The following is a 19,663-nucleotide window of genomic DNA, read 5'->3' as shown; positions in this document are numbered from 1 at the left end:
AATGTATTTGGTCTATATTCTAGACAATATACATTAATTATTCAATGAATCAAAAAAGTCAAATTTAAATTATTTTATTTATCTTTCTCATACCATTTATTAAAAACAGTTTTGTAAAACAACTCACATTATTTATTTATTCATCCCCTTTGAAATTCTGGGTAAGGTGTTCTTGCATTCACTTTCAAGTTGTTTTATGGGTCACGTTCAACTTCCGTTATCGCTATTTTGAACTAGTTCTGGGTCATCAAGGCTACTGTTTTGGTTTGTGGAATTTTGTGCTGTGTTTTGTTGGGTTTGGCTTTTATGGCATCTGTCGTACCGTGGCCGTTCTTGCCCTTGCCGACACCAACTCTGGCGGATAGCAACAACCGCTCTTTTGCACAAGCTGAGACGAATTCTTGCAAAGTTCAACAAAATCAATTGCTGAAGCCTGCAATCAAAGGGGATTCTCTTTGTATCAAAATTTCACAAGGTGAATATGAGAAAGGCTTTGAAGATTGTCAACATAATCTTCGAGGCAGACTTTTAAAGGTGATAAACCAATTTCTATTAGTTACCTTCATGAGAAATTACTTGCATTATGGAAGCCTACTGGAAATTGGAATAGCGAAAGGTTTTTTTGATTTTGAGTTTTCTTCCATGGAAGACTTAAAGAAAATATGGGCAGCAGGTTCTTGGAATCTCAAACCAGATATTTTTCTTCTCTCTAAATGGTCTTCAGATTTTAGCATTCGCAATCATAAACAAACTCATGTGCAAGTCTGGATTAGATTGATAGATCTCCCTCAAGAGTATTGGAGACATACAACTTTGTTTGAAATTGCTAATGGGGTAGGAACCCCTATAACTTTAGATAATTCGACTAAGAATCGCACTTTTGGCCATTTTGCAAGGATCTTGGTTGATCTTGACCTCTCCAAAAGAATTTTTAACGAAATCGTGGTTGAATGTGAAGGGTTTTCCTTTTATGTTGAAATTCAATATGAATGGCTTCCTGATTACTGTAACAATTGTGCTACAATCGGTCATTCCATTGGTTAATGCAAGTGGTTGCATAACAATTATAATGCCTCCACAGAAGTTGTTAAGAAACAGAAAGAGAATGCTCACAAGGGTGAGACATCTGATATTGTGAAGCACCCCATTCCTCAGGAGGTTGGACAACATGAGGTTGAAAAAACTGATGCTATTGTGCAACCTTCAGGAGGAAGCAAAATCATTGTAGATGAGGATCCACTTATTATTGATATTATAAGGTCTAGAGAGATGGCAACTACAATACATGTAAGAGATGCTATTAAGTTTGTGGAAGAGACATCTTCCATTTCTGTTGAAACTCTTCCTGTGCATGTTGTGCAGGTGGAAGACACCTTAGCTTTGGCTGAGACACATAATGGGAACCAACAGAGCAATTCTTTTGCTGATATGCGTATCACTGGCCCTTGTTGTGATGCGGTGACTGATATGGATTACGGTAATGATCATACTCTCGATAACTTTGAGCAGGAATTTGGAACAAATAATTCTGTAGTTGGGACAGACCTTAACTTGTCAAACTTTAGTGCAAATGTTATTCATGATATGCAAGTTCTATGACTTGTTCCTACTGTGGCTCAACAAACTATGGATTTTTTTAGTGATTCTTGGGCTAACATGGGTCAGAAAGAAGATATTGTTGATTTAGCAAGAGACACAGGCCAACCTTTTCAACTTGTGGTCCCAAGAAAGAAGAAGAGCAAGAAGCCACAGTCTGAAGCGAGCAAAGGTTTCAAGGTTGGTACTTCTAGACGTTCGCCTCACTAGATCTTTTACGGGTATCTTTTCTCTTGTTTTTTTTTTTTGGTTTTCTTTCTGGTTTCCGCTTTTAATTTTCTTGAGGGTTTTGGTTTTGTCCCCCTCACTCTTTGTACTTCTTTCTTTTTACATATGATTAGGGTTCTGCAACAGGAGACCCCTCTGCACCCCTTCTTTTGCTTAAAAAAAAATAAAAATACTTAAAATATCATACTTAAAATATCATACACTAACGTATGTATATATGTACTCCCTCCGGTCCTTATTATAAGAAAAAGTTGACTTTTTAGGTTTATAGAATAATTAATGTATCTTATTGTAAATATAGACTAGATACATCACTTACACAATGTGCCAAAAAAGTCAATTGTTTTTTGTAATAAGGACCGGAGGGAGTATTAATATTTAGAGAACGAAAACTTGTTTTTCCCACTTCACGTGATTATTATGTCTCTAGATACTTCAAAGTCCATATGTTCACACTCATTTAATATTCATCATCACGTACTACTAGAAGCGTGTGTCTCCCACTTTCATTTGAATCTGGATATTCCACAAACCAACTCATTCACTCATCATGGCTTCCCTCAATTCCGGGAAATTGCTCCCTATTATTACGAGAAATTATTATTTTTCCTACTCTATGGACGTGTCCCATTTGACTCTATAAAGATACTCAAAAGTCCATATGTCTACACTATGCAATTCATATTAATCACTACTCACAAGCGTGTCTGTCTCTCAGTTTCACACTCTCCGATCAATACTCATCAAACCAACTCATCATGGCTTCCCTCACAGATCAATTCAAGTACGATGTTTTCCTCAGCTTCAGAGGCGAGGATACTCGCCATGGTTTCACCGGCTATCTCAAGAAAGCTCTTGATGATAAAGGAGTCCGAACTTTCATCGATGACGAGGAGCTTCAAAAAGGGAATGAAATCACACCAACACTTCTCAAAGCTATTGAAGAGTCCATGATGGCCATAGTTGTCCTCTCTGAGAACTATGCATCTTCCTCCTTTTGCTTACAAGAACTTTCTAAGATCATTGATACGATGAAAGATAAGGTGGGTCGTTCCGTTTTGCCGGTATTTTATAAGGTTGATCCTTCTGATGTACGAAAGCTGAAAACAAGTTTTGGAGAAGCAATGGAAAAACACAAGGCCAGCTCCAATCTGGATGAATGGAAGGTGTCTCTTCACCAAGTTGCTGACTTGTCCGGCTTTCATTATAAGAAAGGGTATATTCCTATCTTGTACTCCCTCCGGTCCTATTTATAAGAGAAATTTTGGTCAACAAAAGTTAATGTATTTGGTTAAAAAATTGGACCAAATACATTTACTTTTGTTGACTCAAATTTCTATTATAAATAAGACCGGAGGAAGTATTTTTCATTTAATTTGTCTAGTTGAGTGGTTAGGTGAATGTACAATAGTGATTGAAATTCTTAGACAAATAGTTAATAAAATTGAATTGATGTTCTAAAATTACAAATAATTTAAGAAAGATGAATATAAAATAAAGAAGACACTTACTCCCTCCGGTCACTATTATAAGTAAAAATTAACTTTTTAAGTTCATTCATTAAATGATGTATTTGGTCCAAAATATAGACTAAATACATCATTTAATGAATGAACCTAAAAAGTTATTTTTTGCTTATAATAGTGACCGAAGAGAGTATAATTTAAGACAAAATAAGGATGCTATTTTAAAAAAAAAAAAAAAAAAAAAAAAAAAGAAGGCGGATGCTAGTGGAGTAGTGATAGCAGCAGCATGCCAACTTTGGCTACCCCAATTTATTTATTGAATAAATTACACATCGCTATCCCTTTTTTGAACTAGTAGTTATTCTATAAGCACCAACAATTGCGATCAATTCAAATTGATACATACTCCATATGAATAGTTCTTCATTTCTTTTGAAATATACACTTTCTTTTGAAATATACACTTTCCTTTCTTGAAAAGTTAAAAAAAAAAATTTGACAAAAACAAAACGATATTCATTCATTTAGATCGATAGAGTACATCATATACAAACATCGCTAAAAACGTAAATGGTGAATCTGCGAACAAACTCACAGCACCCAAGTTAATAGCATAAGACGACAAAATGCCTACAAATAATATGATAGAACCTAAGTCACCGAAATTCACATGCTTCCGGATCTACAACGTTAACGCCCAAATCATTGGTTGAATTTGTAATTGACTGATGCCGATCTTTCAATAGGAACTAAACAAACACCGCGACAAGAGGCGAAATCAAACGCCGCACAAAATGACGAACAACACAACGCCACACTTAGACGACGAAATCACAAAAAACACAAAAGAAAAAACTTGATATATGTGAAAACCACTTATTTAGATTGAAAGAAAAGGGAAAAAAAAGATGTAGAGGAGTGATTCTAGGTCAAAAAATGACCTAAAACCACCCATCCTCGATGAACGAAGGAGAAAGAAAGTTTAGAGAGAAGTTGGAGTTTCTCTCACTAGAAAACTAGGGCCGGATTTATTATTGAAAAGTTAAATTTATAATCTCTTTTCCTATCTAAAATTTATAATTTCTTCCGCTCTTGAATTACAACCACCTTTTTTAATAATTAAATATGCACCACACTTTAACCTATTTTAACAAAATTAAATATTTTTATGATATATACTAATTTTGAACCACCATTTAAAAAAATGAATTCATTTCTTTATGATTTAAATGTTAATGATAATTAAATTTTATAATTTAAAGTATAAAATTCACTTTTAAATAATCATACTTTATCGACTTTAGTAATCATTCACATATTTTGTGTTGTTTCATATTTTATAATAGGATTTAAAATTATATGTTAATGAAATTGTGAATAAAAATAGCAATAAAATATGCATTCGAACTTTGATTATATTAAAATGGTCCCGCAATAGTATTTCTTTCAAAGTTTAATCGATATAATAGATAGTAAAGAGAATGATAAGAACACCAAACAATAATTTTTTATTAAAAAAAATAATACTATAAGAGTATAATCATATTTTTTAATTCATTTTTCAAAACAGTATACGATAAACAAAAGCGGGGGCAACTTTAGTTAAGTAAATAGACTTGCATGCACTTTTGACCCTTGGTATAACATAACTACTAGACTTTACACCCGTGCTGCCGCACGGGTCATATACATCGAAAATGTAGTAGGCAAAAACAAAATGATATATTATATACCCAGCTTAAAACTTTACTATAATAAATATATTATATTTGAAGTTTTTCATGTCTAGATATTGCGAAAAATTTCTTTGAAAACTACGTTTATCAATGCAAACACCATCGTCATCTGTTAGCAAAATTTTCATACCACTCCTTGATGAACCTATGTATCACATGATATATTATTGATCATGAAATATAAGTTATAAAATATAATTACATTAGTACTTATGAATCTATAACCATTCTAAAATTCTGGCAAAATCTTGCAAAAGTTTATTCCTTCAAATATTTTTTTTATTTTATAAATGACAGTAAGTATTTACATCGAACAACAAAAAGAAAAGAAATGAACAAAAGCAATAGAAAGTACAAAACAAATTAAAACCCAAACCATTAACTATATATGATGAACCATTTAACCAACTAACATCCCCTTGACAGAGAAGTATCTTACTACCTGCTTACTTCAGTAACTAAAAACTTTCATCAGTGCTAGCAAACAGTTTCTCTTCCTTTATATGAATTTAAAGGAAGCCAATACCTCTCCACCAGCAGCTAGTGCAGAGCCATCATTGTTGAATGCCAATGCCAATTGTTGTCCAACATTATCCTACTGGGTGAGCAACTTCTCTGAAACCTTCAGACCCAACTTGTGAATTTCAGCATTCTCGTTTTGATCCCAGTCAAACCATCTGCATGTGCAAGGCATAGTATTGATCATGATGTTCTATAGTTAGTTGCAACTATTAGGCAATGTAAGGCATAGAATTGATCAGTTCATTAAGCAGACAATTTTTCTGTTGTTGATCTTTGTTTAATTTGGTGCAGTTGCTGAGCATTAGTCATTGTATATCATTTCCTGAGATGAACATATACATTCTTTGTAAATGTGTTGTGGAATCTCCTCCCTTCATCATATCTAACCGGGAGACATTGACATAAAAATTTCACTGGAGTCACAGTACATGCATCATTAGACATTAGTAAAGGCCATGGACCAATATTGATTACAAATCACATATATCCACCAAACTGAAATCAAATTAAGCTGGAATTTTTATCTAAAAGATAATATCAGTACACAAACAAAACTATCATTCACACAAATTATAACTATGGTGCAGAAAAATAGAATCATGTGTAATATATAACACTAATATACATGTTTCAAACTAAAATAACCCAGTAACTTCTTTCCATTTTTTTTTTTTTGTGATTCCTAAAGTGGTAACATATCAAATATTATATCACACTATCAAATTATGAATTCACATGAGTATAACAAAATTTCTGCGAAAAGGTTAAAAGAGTTAACACTTATCTCTTGCTTCCAAACAGGGAGAGTTCAAAGGTGATTCGATGACACAACAATGACTTTCTTTTTACAGCAATGTAAACAAAATCTTCAACCAAATCCACTTTATTTTCCAGAGATCCATGAAAACTAACCTACATTTCATTCTAAAGAAAGCAGTATAAGCAAGGAAAACAAAGGACCATAAACATGAAAAGTAAATATACTCAAACAAAAAAGTTCTCAAAGAAAGCTAACCTACGTTCACACCAAACAAAATTTTCTTCTCCCTCTCTCTATCTGTTGTCACTGACTCACATCCATCAATGGAGACAAAGGCAAAGTCCGTAATTGAGTTACATGGACGAATACATAGTGTATAAAGCAATTTTACGGCAAATAAAACGTTAGTAATGAAGTAGTGTTTCAGGTAAAAACTCATCTGCCAATTCTTTTTCCTCTGCCTCTGCTAGTGATGGAGCATACGAATAAAGAGATCAAATGCAAATACTCAATAGCCAGCCTCTCTATGACAGTTTTTGCTAATAAGTATCAGTTATTGGATCAATCCTACAAAGCTACTTCTCCCAGTTGACTTCAGATCAGCACCAATAAAACAAAATACATGGTAGGATTGATCTGCATCCAATAAACTGTTTAGTTCCATATTAATTCTTTCAAAGGGAAAATCCAGAATATTGTACATCTAAAAAAAGTTACCCAGATAAAGAAAATAAATTCAAGGTCCATATTTTATCTCTTCTCAATCTCTTGCATAGCAGTGCTGAAAGTTGAATTCAGAACCTACTAAATAAAAGAAAATAATTAGTTGAAGAATGTAACAGAAATGGAGACAATTCCAAAGCCTAAATCTATAACTCACATCTGTAACCCAAGAAGAAATGAGTTGTAAAAGTAAAATTCAATGAGGCATTCAATCAAACATGTAAAAGAAGAAGTAACTAAAGTTGAAAACTTAACACAGAAGGTGATGAATTAATTATAAATGTATGGAAAAAGGAAACAACTCACCATAGATATGATTTGAAGATGAGTGAAATTTATTAATCTCTAGTCGCCGAATCCATACCACATCTTGAACAGAGGAAACAAAGAACATTAAAAAAGGGAAGATGAAAATAATTATGTGAATTGGAGAAGAAAGGGTAGAGGTGCGATGGTGGCAGGGAGAAGGAGGTGAGGAAAGGTAGATGAAGAAGGGGAAAGGTCAGAGAAGGATCGGATGTGTAAATCATCAGGTAATCCCAAAGGGTTCTTTTTTTTTCCTTGGGACAATAAGAATGAAACTAAAGAGATCTGTGCCAAAATAAGATAGAATACAAAGTTTGATTTTTTTTTTTTTTTTATTTTGGAAATTGAACAAAAATCAGAGTGTGGCAGACAAACTACAAAATTTGTATTCCCTAGATGTGAAATTTGAATTTCAAATTCGGCAATTAATGAGCATTTTTGGGTTAGTGGGTTAGTGGGATTGCTTTGCATCAAGTGTGGTTAGGTGGGGCAACATTTGTTTAGCGCCAAATAAGAGAGTTTTAGGGTTTTGGTAGGGTTGTTTGCAAAGGTACCTTTGGATTAGATATAAAGATGTGATTTTAGCCTCTTATCTTTTTTAAACGATTTTGGCCCCTTATGTCTTCCACCCTTATGATTTGTTAGTATCGTAATTTTCCTTCAATTTTACTTTGTAGTGACATGATTTCTTGACATGACTTTCAACTCATGACTTTTCTTTTAAATTAAAAATTAAAACTCCAAATAATATCAAAATTTTTGACACAATTAGAATTTTGATTCGCTCAAGTGTACAAGCTGATTTTTGGCATTTTTTTATTTTAAAGAAAAGTCACATCACTATGAGAGATGAGTGTTATGTCAATAAACGATATCACATCAACATAAGTTTTGAGAGAGACTATCAAATTAATCACGGAGAAAACATAAGGGGACAAAATTCCTTAAAAAAAAAAAAGAAGAGAGGGGGCTAAAATTGTACAATCATGATAGATGGCGAAAAACACAACTAAGCCTGATATATCAGTGTTAAAAACATAGACACATGCTTTTGAGTGACCTTTTTTCTCTTATTGGACAGGGATGGGTATGAGCATAAGTTTATTGGGAAGATTGTGGAACAAGTCTTGAGAAATATAAAACCTGTTGTCATACCTGTCGGTGATTACCTAGTTGGACTAGAGCACCAAAAGCAATACGTGACGTCGCTTTTGAATGTTGGGTCTGATGATACAATCCACATGGTAGGGATCCATGGGATTGGTGGAATAGGGAAAACTACACTTGCTTTAGAAGTTTATAATTCTATTGTACGTCAATTTCAAGGTTCCTGCTTTCTTGAAAAAGTCAGAGAAAATTCCGACAAAAATGGGTTGATATATCTCCAAAAGATCCTTTTGTCTCAAATTGTTGGAGAGAAGAACATGGAGTTAACAAGCGTTGGACAAGGAATTTCAATATTACAACAAAGGCTCCAACAAAAGAAGGTTCTTTTGCTTCTAGACGATGTTGACAGTTTGGAGCAATTAAAGGCTATTGCTGGAAGATCCGTTTGGTTTGGTTCAGGTAGTAGAGTTATCATCACAACTCGGGACAAAAGGTTGCTAACATGTCACGAGGTTGAGAAAACATATGAGGTGAAGAGATTAAATGATGAAGATGCTTTTGACTTGGTGGGATGGAAAACTTTAAAAAATAAATATAGTCGAAGTGATAAAGATATTTTATTAGTGCAAAAGCATGGAGGAGAATTAATGGATGTGAACGAATTGCGTAAACCGCAGGATTTGCGGAATGATAAAGTTTTTTCAGGTTATGCACATGTTTTAAAACGTGCCGTAGCATATGCTTCTGGCCTTCCACTTGCTTTGGAAGTCATAGGTTCTCACTTTTTTAATAAGACAGTAGAGGAATGTAAATGTTTGCTCGATCGTTACGAAAGGGTTCCTGATAACAAGATCCAAATGACACTACAACTGAGCTTTGATGCTTTGCAGGAAGAAGAGAAGTTTGTTTTTCTTGACATTGCTTGTTGCTTCAAAGGATATAATTTGACAAGGGTTGAAGAAATACTTCATGCTCATCATGGTGATATCATGAAAGATCACATTAGTGTGTTGGTGGAAAGGTCTCTCATAAAAATAACAGAGTTTGGTATTGTGACATTACATGATTTGATAGAGGATATGGGGAAAGAAATTGTTAGACAAGAATCACCAAAAAATCCTGGAAAACGAAGTAGGTTGTGGGCCTATAAAGATATAATTGATGTTTTAAATGGAAATACGGTGAGTTATAATGATATGGATGGTCTGACTTTTCATCTTTAACTTTGATTAATGTTACTAATGCTCACCTTACCCTTTTGGCTTTCTACAATATTAGTGTTATTAGTTGTCACATCATTACAATTTTTTCATTTATACTAATATTTAAAGGTCTTTAAATACATGGGATAAAGTTCTACCATGCATTTTGTTGATTTGTCCTTTTTTTTTTTGCTTGCAGGGAACAGGTAAAATTGAAATCATACATTTCGACCGTTGGATTAAAGTAGAATGGGATGGAGAAGCTTTCAAGAAGATGAAAAATCTCAAAACACTAATTATTATGCATGATGATTTTTCTGAAAGTCCAAAACATCTTCCAAATAGTCTAAGAGTCCTGGAATGGTGCATTTATCCTTCATCAGATTTACCATCTGGTTTTAATCCGAAGGAACTTGCTATGTGTAATTTTCGCTCTTGCCTGCCATCAAATCAATTTCAGTTGGAGAACTTTCTCAGGAAGGCAAGTGCAAAATATTTATATCACTTATCTTATATTAATAAATCCAGTTGATTATTTATATATTTCTTATTTATTTCAATTATTTTCATGTTTTTCTATTTCCATTTTTTTTTTTGCAGATGTTCCTGAATATGAGAGTTTTAAATTTTGATCAATGTGAACTATTAGCACAAATTCCTGACATATCTGGTCTCCCAAATTTAGAAGAATTTTCAATTCAAAGTTGTGAGGAACTAATTGCAATTGATAAATCGGTTAGTTTTTTGCGTAAGCTTAAAATCTTGAGAATAAGTTGCCCTAAAATCCAGAGTGTTCCACCACTCAATTGCGCTTCATTGGTAGAACTCGATCTTTCACATTGCTATAGTCTAGAAAGTTTTCCTCTAGTGATGAATGGATTTGCTGGAGAACTTAAAATCTTGAGGGCTGCGAGTTGCACCGAAATCAGAATTATTCCATCTTTCATGTTAGCTTCTCTAGAAGAACTTGATCTTTCAGATTGTATTAGTCTTGAGAGTTTTTCACATGTGGTAGATTGGTTTGGTGATAAGCTTAAAACTATGAGTGTTAGAGGTTGCTTTAAGCTAAGGAGTATTCCACCTCTCAATATGGAGTCACTAGAAACACTTGACCTTTCACATTGTTATAATCTTGAGAATTTTCCAATTGTGGTCGACGGGTGTCGTGGAAAACTTAAAACCTTGCTTGTTGAAAATTGTCATAATCTCAAGAGTATTCCACCTCTCATGTTGGATTCACTAGAAACACTTGACCTTTCAGATTGTTATAGTCTTGAGAATTTTCCAATTGTGGTGGACAAGTGTCTTGGGAAACTTAAAACGCTGCTTGTTGAAAATTGTCATAATCTCCGGAGTATTCCACCTCTCATGTTGGATTCACTAGAAACACTTGACCTTTCACATTGTTATAGTCTTGAGAGTTTTCCACTTGTGGTGGACGGGTTTCTAGGAAAACTTAAAACCCTGCTTGTTAAAGGTTGTCACAATCTCAGGAGTATTCCACCTCTCAAGTTGGATTCTTTAGAAACACTTGACCTTTCAAATTGTAGTAGTCTCGAGCATTTTCCAAGTGTGGTGGATGGGTGGTTGGACAAACTTAAATTCTTGAGTATTAAACGTTGTGTCATGCTTAAAAGTATTCCACCGCTCAGGTTGACTTCATTGGAATGGTTCGATCTTTCGTATTGTCCAAGTCTAGAGAGTTCTCCAAAAGTATTGGGAGAGATGCAAAATCTAACAAACCTTTACTGGGATAATATTCCCTTAAAAGAATTGTCGTTTCGATTTCAAAATTTTAATCCGTCTCAACCATTATATCCATGTAAATGTAAAAGTCTTTACTTACCAAGTAATGCTGATGCGTTGTCAAAATTGGATGAATTTACCATCCAGAGTGAACAAAAAGTGAGCTCGATGCAATCTTCATTTGTAGAATATATTTGTCTCAGTAACCGCAAACTTTTAGATGAATATTTGTCAATAGGTATCATGTTTTTTGCAAATGTGAAAGAATTACACCTAACTAAAAGTCGATTCTCAGTTCTTCCTACATCTATCGAAAAATGTCATGTTTTAAGGAGGCTTATCTTGGATGATTGTGAGGAGCTTCAGGAAATTAAAGGGATTCCTCCATGCTTAAAAAATTTATCTGCACTAAACTGCACATCGTTGATTTCGTCGTGCAAAAGCAAATTACTAAATCAGGTTATGATTTATTTTGTTTTTATTTGTAACGTATTTTATATTCTTCATGATATATTTAAACTTACATCAGTTATTTATGACTACCAGGAATTACATGAGGCTAGAAAAACTTGTTTTCGTTTGCCACGGGCAAAGATTCCAGATTGGTTCGACCACAAATGCTCGGCAGGATTGTCAATTTCTTTCTGGTTTCGTAACAAGTTTCCTGCCATAGCTCTCTGTGTTGTTTCTCCATTGACATGGAATGTTTCTCGATGTGGTGCTGTAAAAGGGATCATCAGTGTAAAAGTGATCATCAACGGCAATACATTTTTCTATAGAGATGGTTCGAGGATAGGTACAAGATCACAGCCGAATACATATCATTTGCATCTTTTTCATTTGCAAATGGAAAACTTCAATGATAATATGGACAAGGCACTTTTAGAAAATAAGTGGAACCATGCAGAGGTTGACTTTGGATTCCCATTCATGTTTAGCGGAATCCATGTATTGAAAGAGAAAAGTAACATGAACGATATTCAATTCACCAACCCAGAAAATGATGTTAACATTGTGTTAGACTCTGGATGTTGAAGTAAGTATATATCATTCATTTTACCCAAATTGTCATAAATCTTTCTTCCTGTATTGTAGAATGTTAATTTGTTTCATAATTTTATGATAGATTTTTCTAATCTTTCCTCCTGTATTGTAGAATGTTAATTTGTTTCATAATTTTATGATAGATTTTTCTATGTATTCACCAAATCACAATTATAGGTGGAATTAGCCATGTTTTAACAACAAGTTGGCATGTTTATGCAGAAATATTGAATTTTTGCCCTCCTGTCACTAGTGAGCTCTTTCAAAAGATAATGGTGTAAGCTCACCGCTGATAGGGCCAAACCGCAAGTGCACGGTCTATCGAAGTAATAGTAGTAAAAGAGTATCGTTCCGCTAGGGAGTTGTTCAATCTGATTAACTTTTAGAAAATGATTAGAGGAGAAAAGAGATTAAAAAGAGGAGGTCCAGTTGATTGAAATTAAATAACAATAATAAAAAGAGCTTTGGGATTATTGGTTTATCGTAACGACGAATCATTTACTAGCCAAAACCTTAACTTCTAATTCCATGTTTTATACCTAATTTCTAAAGACCGGTTTCCCTTTAGCCCCTCACCTTTCCAATCAAGTCCGGTGAGAGTTTACCCCTAGCAACCAAGCCTATTTCGCTGACTTGATTACTAGAAGATGCTTATAAGGATTGAAACTACACACGTCTCAAGAATTGCAAAACTATTTCACTGCCTTTGCAATTCTTGTTTAAATTCACTTGTTCCAACATCAAAGCTCCGCTTTCGCATTATGAATTGATGTTTGAGATGATGGATTAACTATTATCAAACCCTCCGCTTTCGCTTCTACAGTTTGATAATGGTCAATTCATGTTAAAACAGTGAATTTAGATTAAAAATTAGAGTTACATGAAGTTAGGGTTAAAGCTTGGTTTGATTAGGATTACGTCATTAGACTTACCCGATAATCCCAAGACAAAGAAGTCTACTCACTCATGTTCATTGTAGAGATGGGGAAGAAGAGAGAAAGCATAAAATAAATTGCAAGAAAGAAAGTAAAGAAATAAAAGAACTTTATTAAAATAATTGTCACTAATAAATTCTAAGAAATAAAGGTGAATGTTTATGATGGAATGCTACTCTATTTATAGCTTACAATTGACTTAAAATCTAAGCAACTATAAGGGCTAATCAGTAAAACTAAAACAGAGTAACTTGGGCCCGAAGAAAAAGCAACAAAAGGCATCCTGGAGGGTGGCACGGCCGTGCCACATGTTGACACGGGCCGTGCCAAGCTTCTGACTTGTGGGAGACATATTTTTGTCTCCGTATCTTCGTAATTTTGTACCGAATTTGCTCCAGACTCCTTTCTTTTGCTCCAAGACTCCTTCCATCATATATTCGTTCCTGAAATAAAATAAAATGCAATTTGAAGTAAAAGATTCAAAAAGGAAATAATATTGAAATAAAATAAAACTAAATCTAAATAAAACGATACTAAATCATATATTAAAATAGACTAATTAATGACTCATCAACTGCCATGGCCATTTTGTGAAATTATGGCAGACACACTGTGTTGGCAGACTTTTTGACCTATGCCATGGCCAATTTGTGAAAGATGAGGGTGCCATGACATTTTGTGTCGATTACGGCCGCTTTAAATTTTTGGATTTCCACAATTGATGATATTGTTTTGTGTATGTTTGGATTCGCAATGAGTTTGACAGAATGACATTGTGCAACGTGATTTTGCATAAGTTACGCTTAGGAGTTTCTACAAAATGATGGTGCCACCTTCATTTCGGAAAACTCACCGTGAAACCAAACATGCACTTTGACTATAGAGGATCCATTACCTTTTAATGATAGATTAAGGAAGGGATAGTGTTTTTTTTTTTTTTTGGAATACCGGTAGTGTGCTTTATGTTTGGAAACTTTTCCTATGCTCATGTACTCTATGCTATGATTTGTGATTCCATATGGTAGGTAGATGTAAACATGTTATAATTAGTTGAAAATGTATTAATGATAATAATAAGGTACTATACGATATTTAGTTGAAAATATATTTATGATTATCTGAGGCTAAGCATGTTATACTTGGTTGAAAATGTTGTTGATCATTATGAGAAAGTTTACGAGATTTTTTGGCTACTAAATCAGGTTATGCTTACCTTTTGACAACTGCTTTTCTTTGGGTCTGCTTTTCTCAGAAGAATGTTGCTGACCAGACTGAGAAAGTTAACAGCTTTTCATCATCTGAAAACTCTCTGTCATCCCATGTATCTGACTGGCTGGATAACCAAGAAAGTGAAAGCACATGGCAGAAAGAATGTAAACCATTGTTTGTGTGAGTAATAATCATGTAGAAAGAAGCAAGCAGAAGGAATCACTGTCAATGTGTATTCAACGAAATGTTATTAATACAGCAGTATATAAGATCTCCCCTCAACCATCTGTTTTCTGCGTTGAAAGCCCTGATTTGAAAATTGTCTCTTGTACGGATAGTTTGTTGATGAACACTCCTGCACAGTCAGCACCTGAGAGGTTGTTGCTCGGTACAGATGTTAAGCTTCAGAAAATGACTGCCCAAAAGTCTGGGTTGTGTTTTAAGGCTGCAAAAAGAGTGCTTGACTTTACACTCACAGAAGGCAGCGATGATTTGGATAATAGAGTATACATGTCTAAACCTAGATGACGATGTTCTGAGGACTTCGAATCTTTTGATTCTGTTTCCCCACCTTAGGAGGTATGCGCATGCTATCTAGTTTTGGTTTTAATTTACGACTTATCCCTAAAATAATACTTTGATAATCACTTATTATTCTATTTTGTACCTTTCAATCTATCCTTGCCGGAGAGCTTGCAAAGAAAGCAATTTATTTTCCTGACATTTAGTAGTTCATGTTAAATTCTAGAGAGGAGTTTAGAGATAATGAACATATTGGGTGAGAAACAAGTCGAAGATTTAGAGTAAAGCATCGAGGATGGGTATACAAAAACGGTAACGTTTTTATTTATAACACACTTATAATATCGTAGTTTAGTCGATTCCTTAGAATAATCCTTTCTTTCTAGATTGACGATAATAAAGGGATATACTAACTGCACTTCATTCATTTTGTCTTTTCTTACTATTCTCCCATGTTCTTGCACCATTCAAATCTCATGTTTAGTCATTGTTCACAAGCATATTCTTGATATCTAATATCCCTTGCTTCCACATTTCGCATCTGATCAACATTATTTTCCTTAATTTTTTTTGTTGTTAAAGTAATTTTTTTCTTGTGAAAGTAATCGATTTCTTGTTAATTGGTATCTCGATGCAGGTAGATGAGAACCTTAGTCATTCTTTTCAGAAAATCAATGTAGATCAACATTCTTTGAATGCATTGGATCACAATCCTTCATCGTTGGTGGAACTGGTCAAAAGAACCTCAATCACAAAAGAGGAGCTCCTGCAAAAGATAATGATGAACTGTTTAGATTTTGTTGAGATTAGTATGTCCTAATTATATTCATTATATGTACACGATTTCTTAGTAATAAAGAATCTATCTAACTAATCATGTCCTCCTAATAGGAAAAGCTGAAGAACAGATTGAGATCTTGGAAAAGATAGTGCCAGACTCGATTTGCAAGAAGGTGGTTTCTTCTGGAGACACTATGTACTGGTGGGTCTTTTTCTATTTATGATTAGACCTTTGTGGTTTCAAAGTATGAGTGTCTTTTATGGATAGATTATCAAACTTTTGATGGCATGAGTTAGCCAAAATCTTCTAAAGTAGCTTGTTATTTATTATTTTCTTTATGAGTTTCTTATTAAAACGTGTACCATCTGCAGCGTCAAGAATGCATTAAATTTGGACTCAGTTCTGTCAAGGGTAACCAAAGGAGAATGATAATCAATGTTAATTGTTGTGTTGCAAATGATTGCTGGTAATGCTATGCATTGAATCACAATTGTTTTGTTGGATCTTTGCATTCATATACAGCCAAGTGTGAAAAGTGCATGTTCTACATATGCTATGTAGTGTAATTTTGTAATTCCACTATTCATTTTTACTTGTCATTCTTGGAATAAAAATTTGTATCTATTTGCTTGTCGATTTTAAAATTCAACGCAATATAGACTATTGTTTTGTCAATGCTCCATCACACGATGTCTTGTGCCTCCACTGCCGTCTCTAGCAAATCCAACAATGATATTTTTTGCAGGATCATTTTCGTTTCAATGACAGCTCCGATAATGGCAGCATAACATTCACCTTTTATTTCACTATACAATATGCACTCTTCCTCATTGATGCAATAATTCTTTCTATTCGTGTTTTCTATCATTCTGCATCTTTACCTTTGATCTCTACTATCAACACATGTTTCTCAAGCACATAGTATGTGCTTAATAATATGTTTTGTTCCTTGGCATATTGTCTCATTAAAATTAAGAATCGATATGGTTGAATGGCAAAAAACATCTCATTTCTTAGACATTATAAACTCATGCTCAAATTTTGATAACAAAAATAATGTGTTGCAACATACAAGTCCTATATATGAAATGTTTAGAGAATGCAGGGCATTGGTTTCTAATGCGGTAAATCCTCTTGGAACTGTCCTTGGTGATAGAAATTTCAGAGAAAGGACTCATCACTCTCGGAAACTTAGTAGTGACTTCCATGGGAAACAAAGCAACAGAGAATAGCTCAAAGATGCCAAAATGCTTATGTTGACTCTCATGAAAATTTGAAAATATCACAGGTTGGATGGTCGCCATTTTATTCAAAATTTAGCACTTCATTACCGTAAACATCAATCCAACTAAAAATAATTGGTTTGAACCATAGTCCAACTTCCACTGCTAACACAATTAATGCACGAGCCTTCCTTACAAGGTTATTTTGTTTACAGAATTTAGTCTTATCATATTTTTATTAAAAACATGAATGCACCTCATTTTAATTCGATGTCCATGTTAACCCCATTGCTTTGTTCCTATAAATGTTTAGGTTAAAAATCAGCTTTTTCTTTCAATTATTTCAGGCTATTACCCTTTGAACCATTAATACTAATTTCATACTTGGTTTGTCACTTTGAGCAAAATCTTGCAATGTCCCATTTCATTGAGTTGTCAAGAAACCAAGAAAAACTTAGTCCAACATTAGTCTCCAACATATAATATATCACTTTCAGGTGTTCACTTGCATGTAGATTTGACATGTAATTATTGTTTACCACATTTAAATTTATAGTTAGTAAAATTTGTTGATGGTTAATAAGTTTCAACATCTAGTATATCAATTAATCATCCATTAAATGTGATTAATTAACCATGTATTTGAATTGTGTTAACCAATTTAAAAGTTTTTTAAATTTTATTGTTCAAATCACGCAATCATTTTTTTTAATGGCAAATGTTGTTATACCCTAATTTTGGACCTAAAAATACTTGTTCAATTCTTCTTTTCTTGCATTTTAAGTCATTTGAACTGTCTCTGATCAATTACTTCTTTCTCTGCATTTTATTTCAATATTACTTGCAAAATTCACATAGAAGGGTATTTTAGTCATTTCCTATGTCAAAATTTCTTTCAGTCTTTTAAAAATTTGTTTGAGTCTTTTCATTTGGTTTGAATAAGCCTCTGTTTCATTCTATGTCAAAATCCATTTCAAAAATTGCATTTGAAGCCACTTTGAGTCAGTTTTGCCCCTAGGGGCATTTTGGTCTTTTCATGTGTCAAAATTCTGTTTAAACTCTTAAAATTGTCTCTGAGTCTTTTAATGTTGTTTATATAAGTTCTTGCTTTAAATTCCTGTTAAGAAACCATTTTACAATTCGCATCTGAGTCATCTTTAGTCGTTTTAGCCCCAGGGGCATTTTGGTCATTTCACACAAAATTTCGGCAGAGAGAGGTTACTTTAAAGTACCTCATTTAAGTCATTGGTTCATTTTAGTCCGTTTTGTCAATTTTAATCGTTTCACTTTACGTTTAGTCAATTTTACCAATTTTTAGTTCAATTTTATTTTTATTTTCATTTTTTGCACTTTAGTCCTCTAATTCCTAAAATTTGCATGTCAGTCCTTTAAGGTCTTTAATTCTGTTTTTAGTTCTTTTATTAGTATTGCAGATTGGTCCTTTTAGTTTTCATTTTTGCAGGAAAGTCCCCAAGACAATTTCAAGCCAAGGCCGAATTTATTCAAGTCCAAGTCCACGTGTCATGCTGCTATTGGTCCAGAAGCTACACATGGCTCCCTATAAAAGGAGCATTTACTGCAATGTGTCAGAATTAGCAATCATAAGGTGCCAACTCAACAAACACCGTTCCATTTCTCTCTCCAGAATTAACAGATCAAAACCCAGAAAATCCAAGAACAGTTTGAAGATTCAACGAATCTTCAAACCCTAACCGATTCAATTCCACTCCCAAATCACAAATTCATCACAAAATCCTTCAGTTTTTACCAAATCCAACATCGTAAAGCCATTACAATCATCAGAATCATCTCAATTTCACAAGAATACAAGAAACTAACAAAATCACGTGCAAACCCTAAAAGTTTCCAGAATCACTAATTGAACAAAATCGAAAGTGGACTTCGTGCTAAGTTCTCAGAGATTCTTCGAAGAATCATCATCATCGAACTATGCTGACTGCAATTCAAGTGCAAATCCAGTAGATTCACACGATCACAGTCAGAGAGAGTGAGAAGAAGAAGAACCAGAAGTTTTCTCAAGGATTTTCGTTCGAATCTCCATTAAAATCCAGGTATATTCAAAGAACCTTCTCGCCTTGCACATTAAATCATCATCGAAGGCTTCGAATTGAAAATAAACGGTGAATCGAAGTGAAAACTTCGAAGAGATTCAAAAAAAATTCGAAACGAAACCTTAAGTTGAAAAATCATGAAGATTCACCGTTTACTTTTCAAATACGAGTTCAATTTCATAATCAGTGAAGAAAATAGAAAGATTAGGGTTTCGTGTCCTGAGATTTAAGAAGTTTTGGAAACATAGAACCGAACGATTCAATCCTAGATCTACTCCGATCTAAGCTCTTTTTCAAGAAAACGTTTTCGAAATCATAAAGAGGAGAGAAAGAGCTTTAAGAAGATGTGCTTTGTTTTTAGATCGGAGAAGGTTGAAGCTCCGACGCGGCGGCGCCACCATGGGCCACCACGTCGGAAGAGGAAGGTCTCGTCGGAGAAGAGAGTCATTTGCAGACTCTCTCTCTCTAGTTTTTGTCTTAGAGAG

At 33.9% G+C, this 19,663-nt stretch overlaps 1 protein-coding gene and 2 long non-coding RNA genes across 3 annotated transcripts; 2 read left to right on the top strand and 1 right to left on the bottom strand.

Annotated features, from left to right (window-relative positions):
- Positions 1–2,276: 2,276 nt before the first annotated feature.
- LOC146917759 (TMV resistance protein N-like) lies at positions 2,277–14,874 on the top strand. The gene is made up of 6 exons (XM_085716581.1): positions 2,277–3,040; positions 8,419–9,625; positions 9,846–10,127; positions 10,247–11,851; positions 11,939–12,428; positions 14,624–14,874. Exons 1-5 carry the CDS (start codon positions 2,583–2,585, stop codon positions 12,425–12,427), a joined length of 4,041 nt encoding a protein of 1,346 aa, XP_085572707.1. The 5' UTR covers positions 2,277–2,582; the 3' UTR covers position 12,428; positions 14,624–14,874.
- LOC146917760 (uncharacterized) lies at positions 5,284–7,737 on the bottom strand. Its single transcript, XR_015013503.1, has 3 exons — positions 7,338–7,737; positions 7,026–7,109; positions 5,284–6,944 (listed from the first exon to the last, which is right to left on the bottom strand). It is a non-coding gene; the product is annotated as an uncharacterized LOC146917760 (long non-coding RNA).
- Positions 14,875–15,146: 272 nt separating the features above from the next.
- Positions 15,147–16,558, top strand: LOC146917758 (uncharacterized). The gene is made up of 4 exons (XR_015013502.1): positions 15,147–15,414; positions 15,740–15,911; positions 15,994–16,084; positions 16,255–16,558. It is a non-coding gene; the product is annotated as an uncharacterized LOC146917758 (long non-coding RNA).
- The last annotated feature ends 3,105 nt before the right edge of the window (positions 16,559–19,663 follow it).

The sequence above is a fragment of the Medicago sativa genome, chromosome 6, assembly GCF_051527215.1.
Source record: "Medicago sativa cultivar Bolivia chromosome 6, Bolivia_mono, whole genome shotgun sequence".
Classification (NCBI taxonomy): domain Eukaryota; kingdom Viridiplantae; phylum Streptophyta; class Magnoliopsida; order Fabales; family Fabaceae; genus Medicago; species Medicago sativa.
Note: the sequence above shows the minus strand (reverse complement) of the source record. Positions and strands in the feature narration are given on the sequence as shown.

What these genes read in the sequence shown, in the direction of transcription:
- LOC146917759 (XM_085716581.1), top strand. Translation starts at nt 2,583, where the DNA reads ATGGCTTCCCTCACAGATCAATTCAAGTACGATGTTTTCCTCAGCTTC. An exon ending in ATGTTTTAAATGGAAATACG is followed by an intron (nt 9,626 to 9,845) that starts GTGAGTTATAAT and finishes TTTTGCTTGCAG; the next exon opens with GGAACAGGTAAAATTGAAAT. An exon ending in TGGAGAACTTTCTCAGGAAG is followed by an intron (nt 10,128 to 10,246) that starts GCAAGTGCAAAA and finishes TTTTTTTTGCAG; the next exon opens with ATGTTCCTGAATATGAGAGT.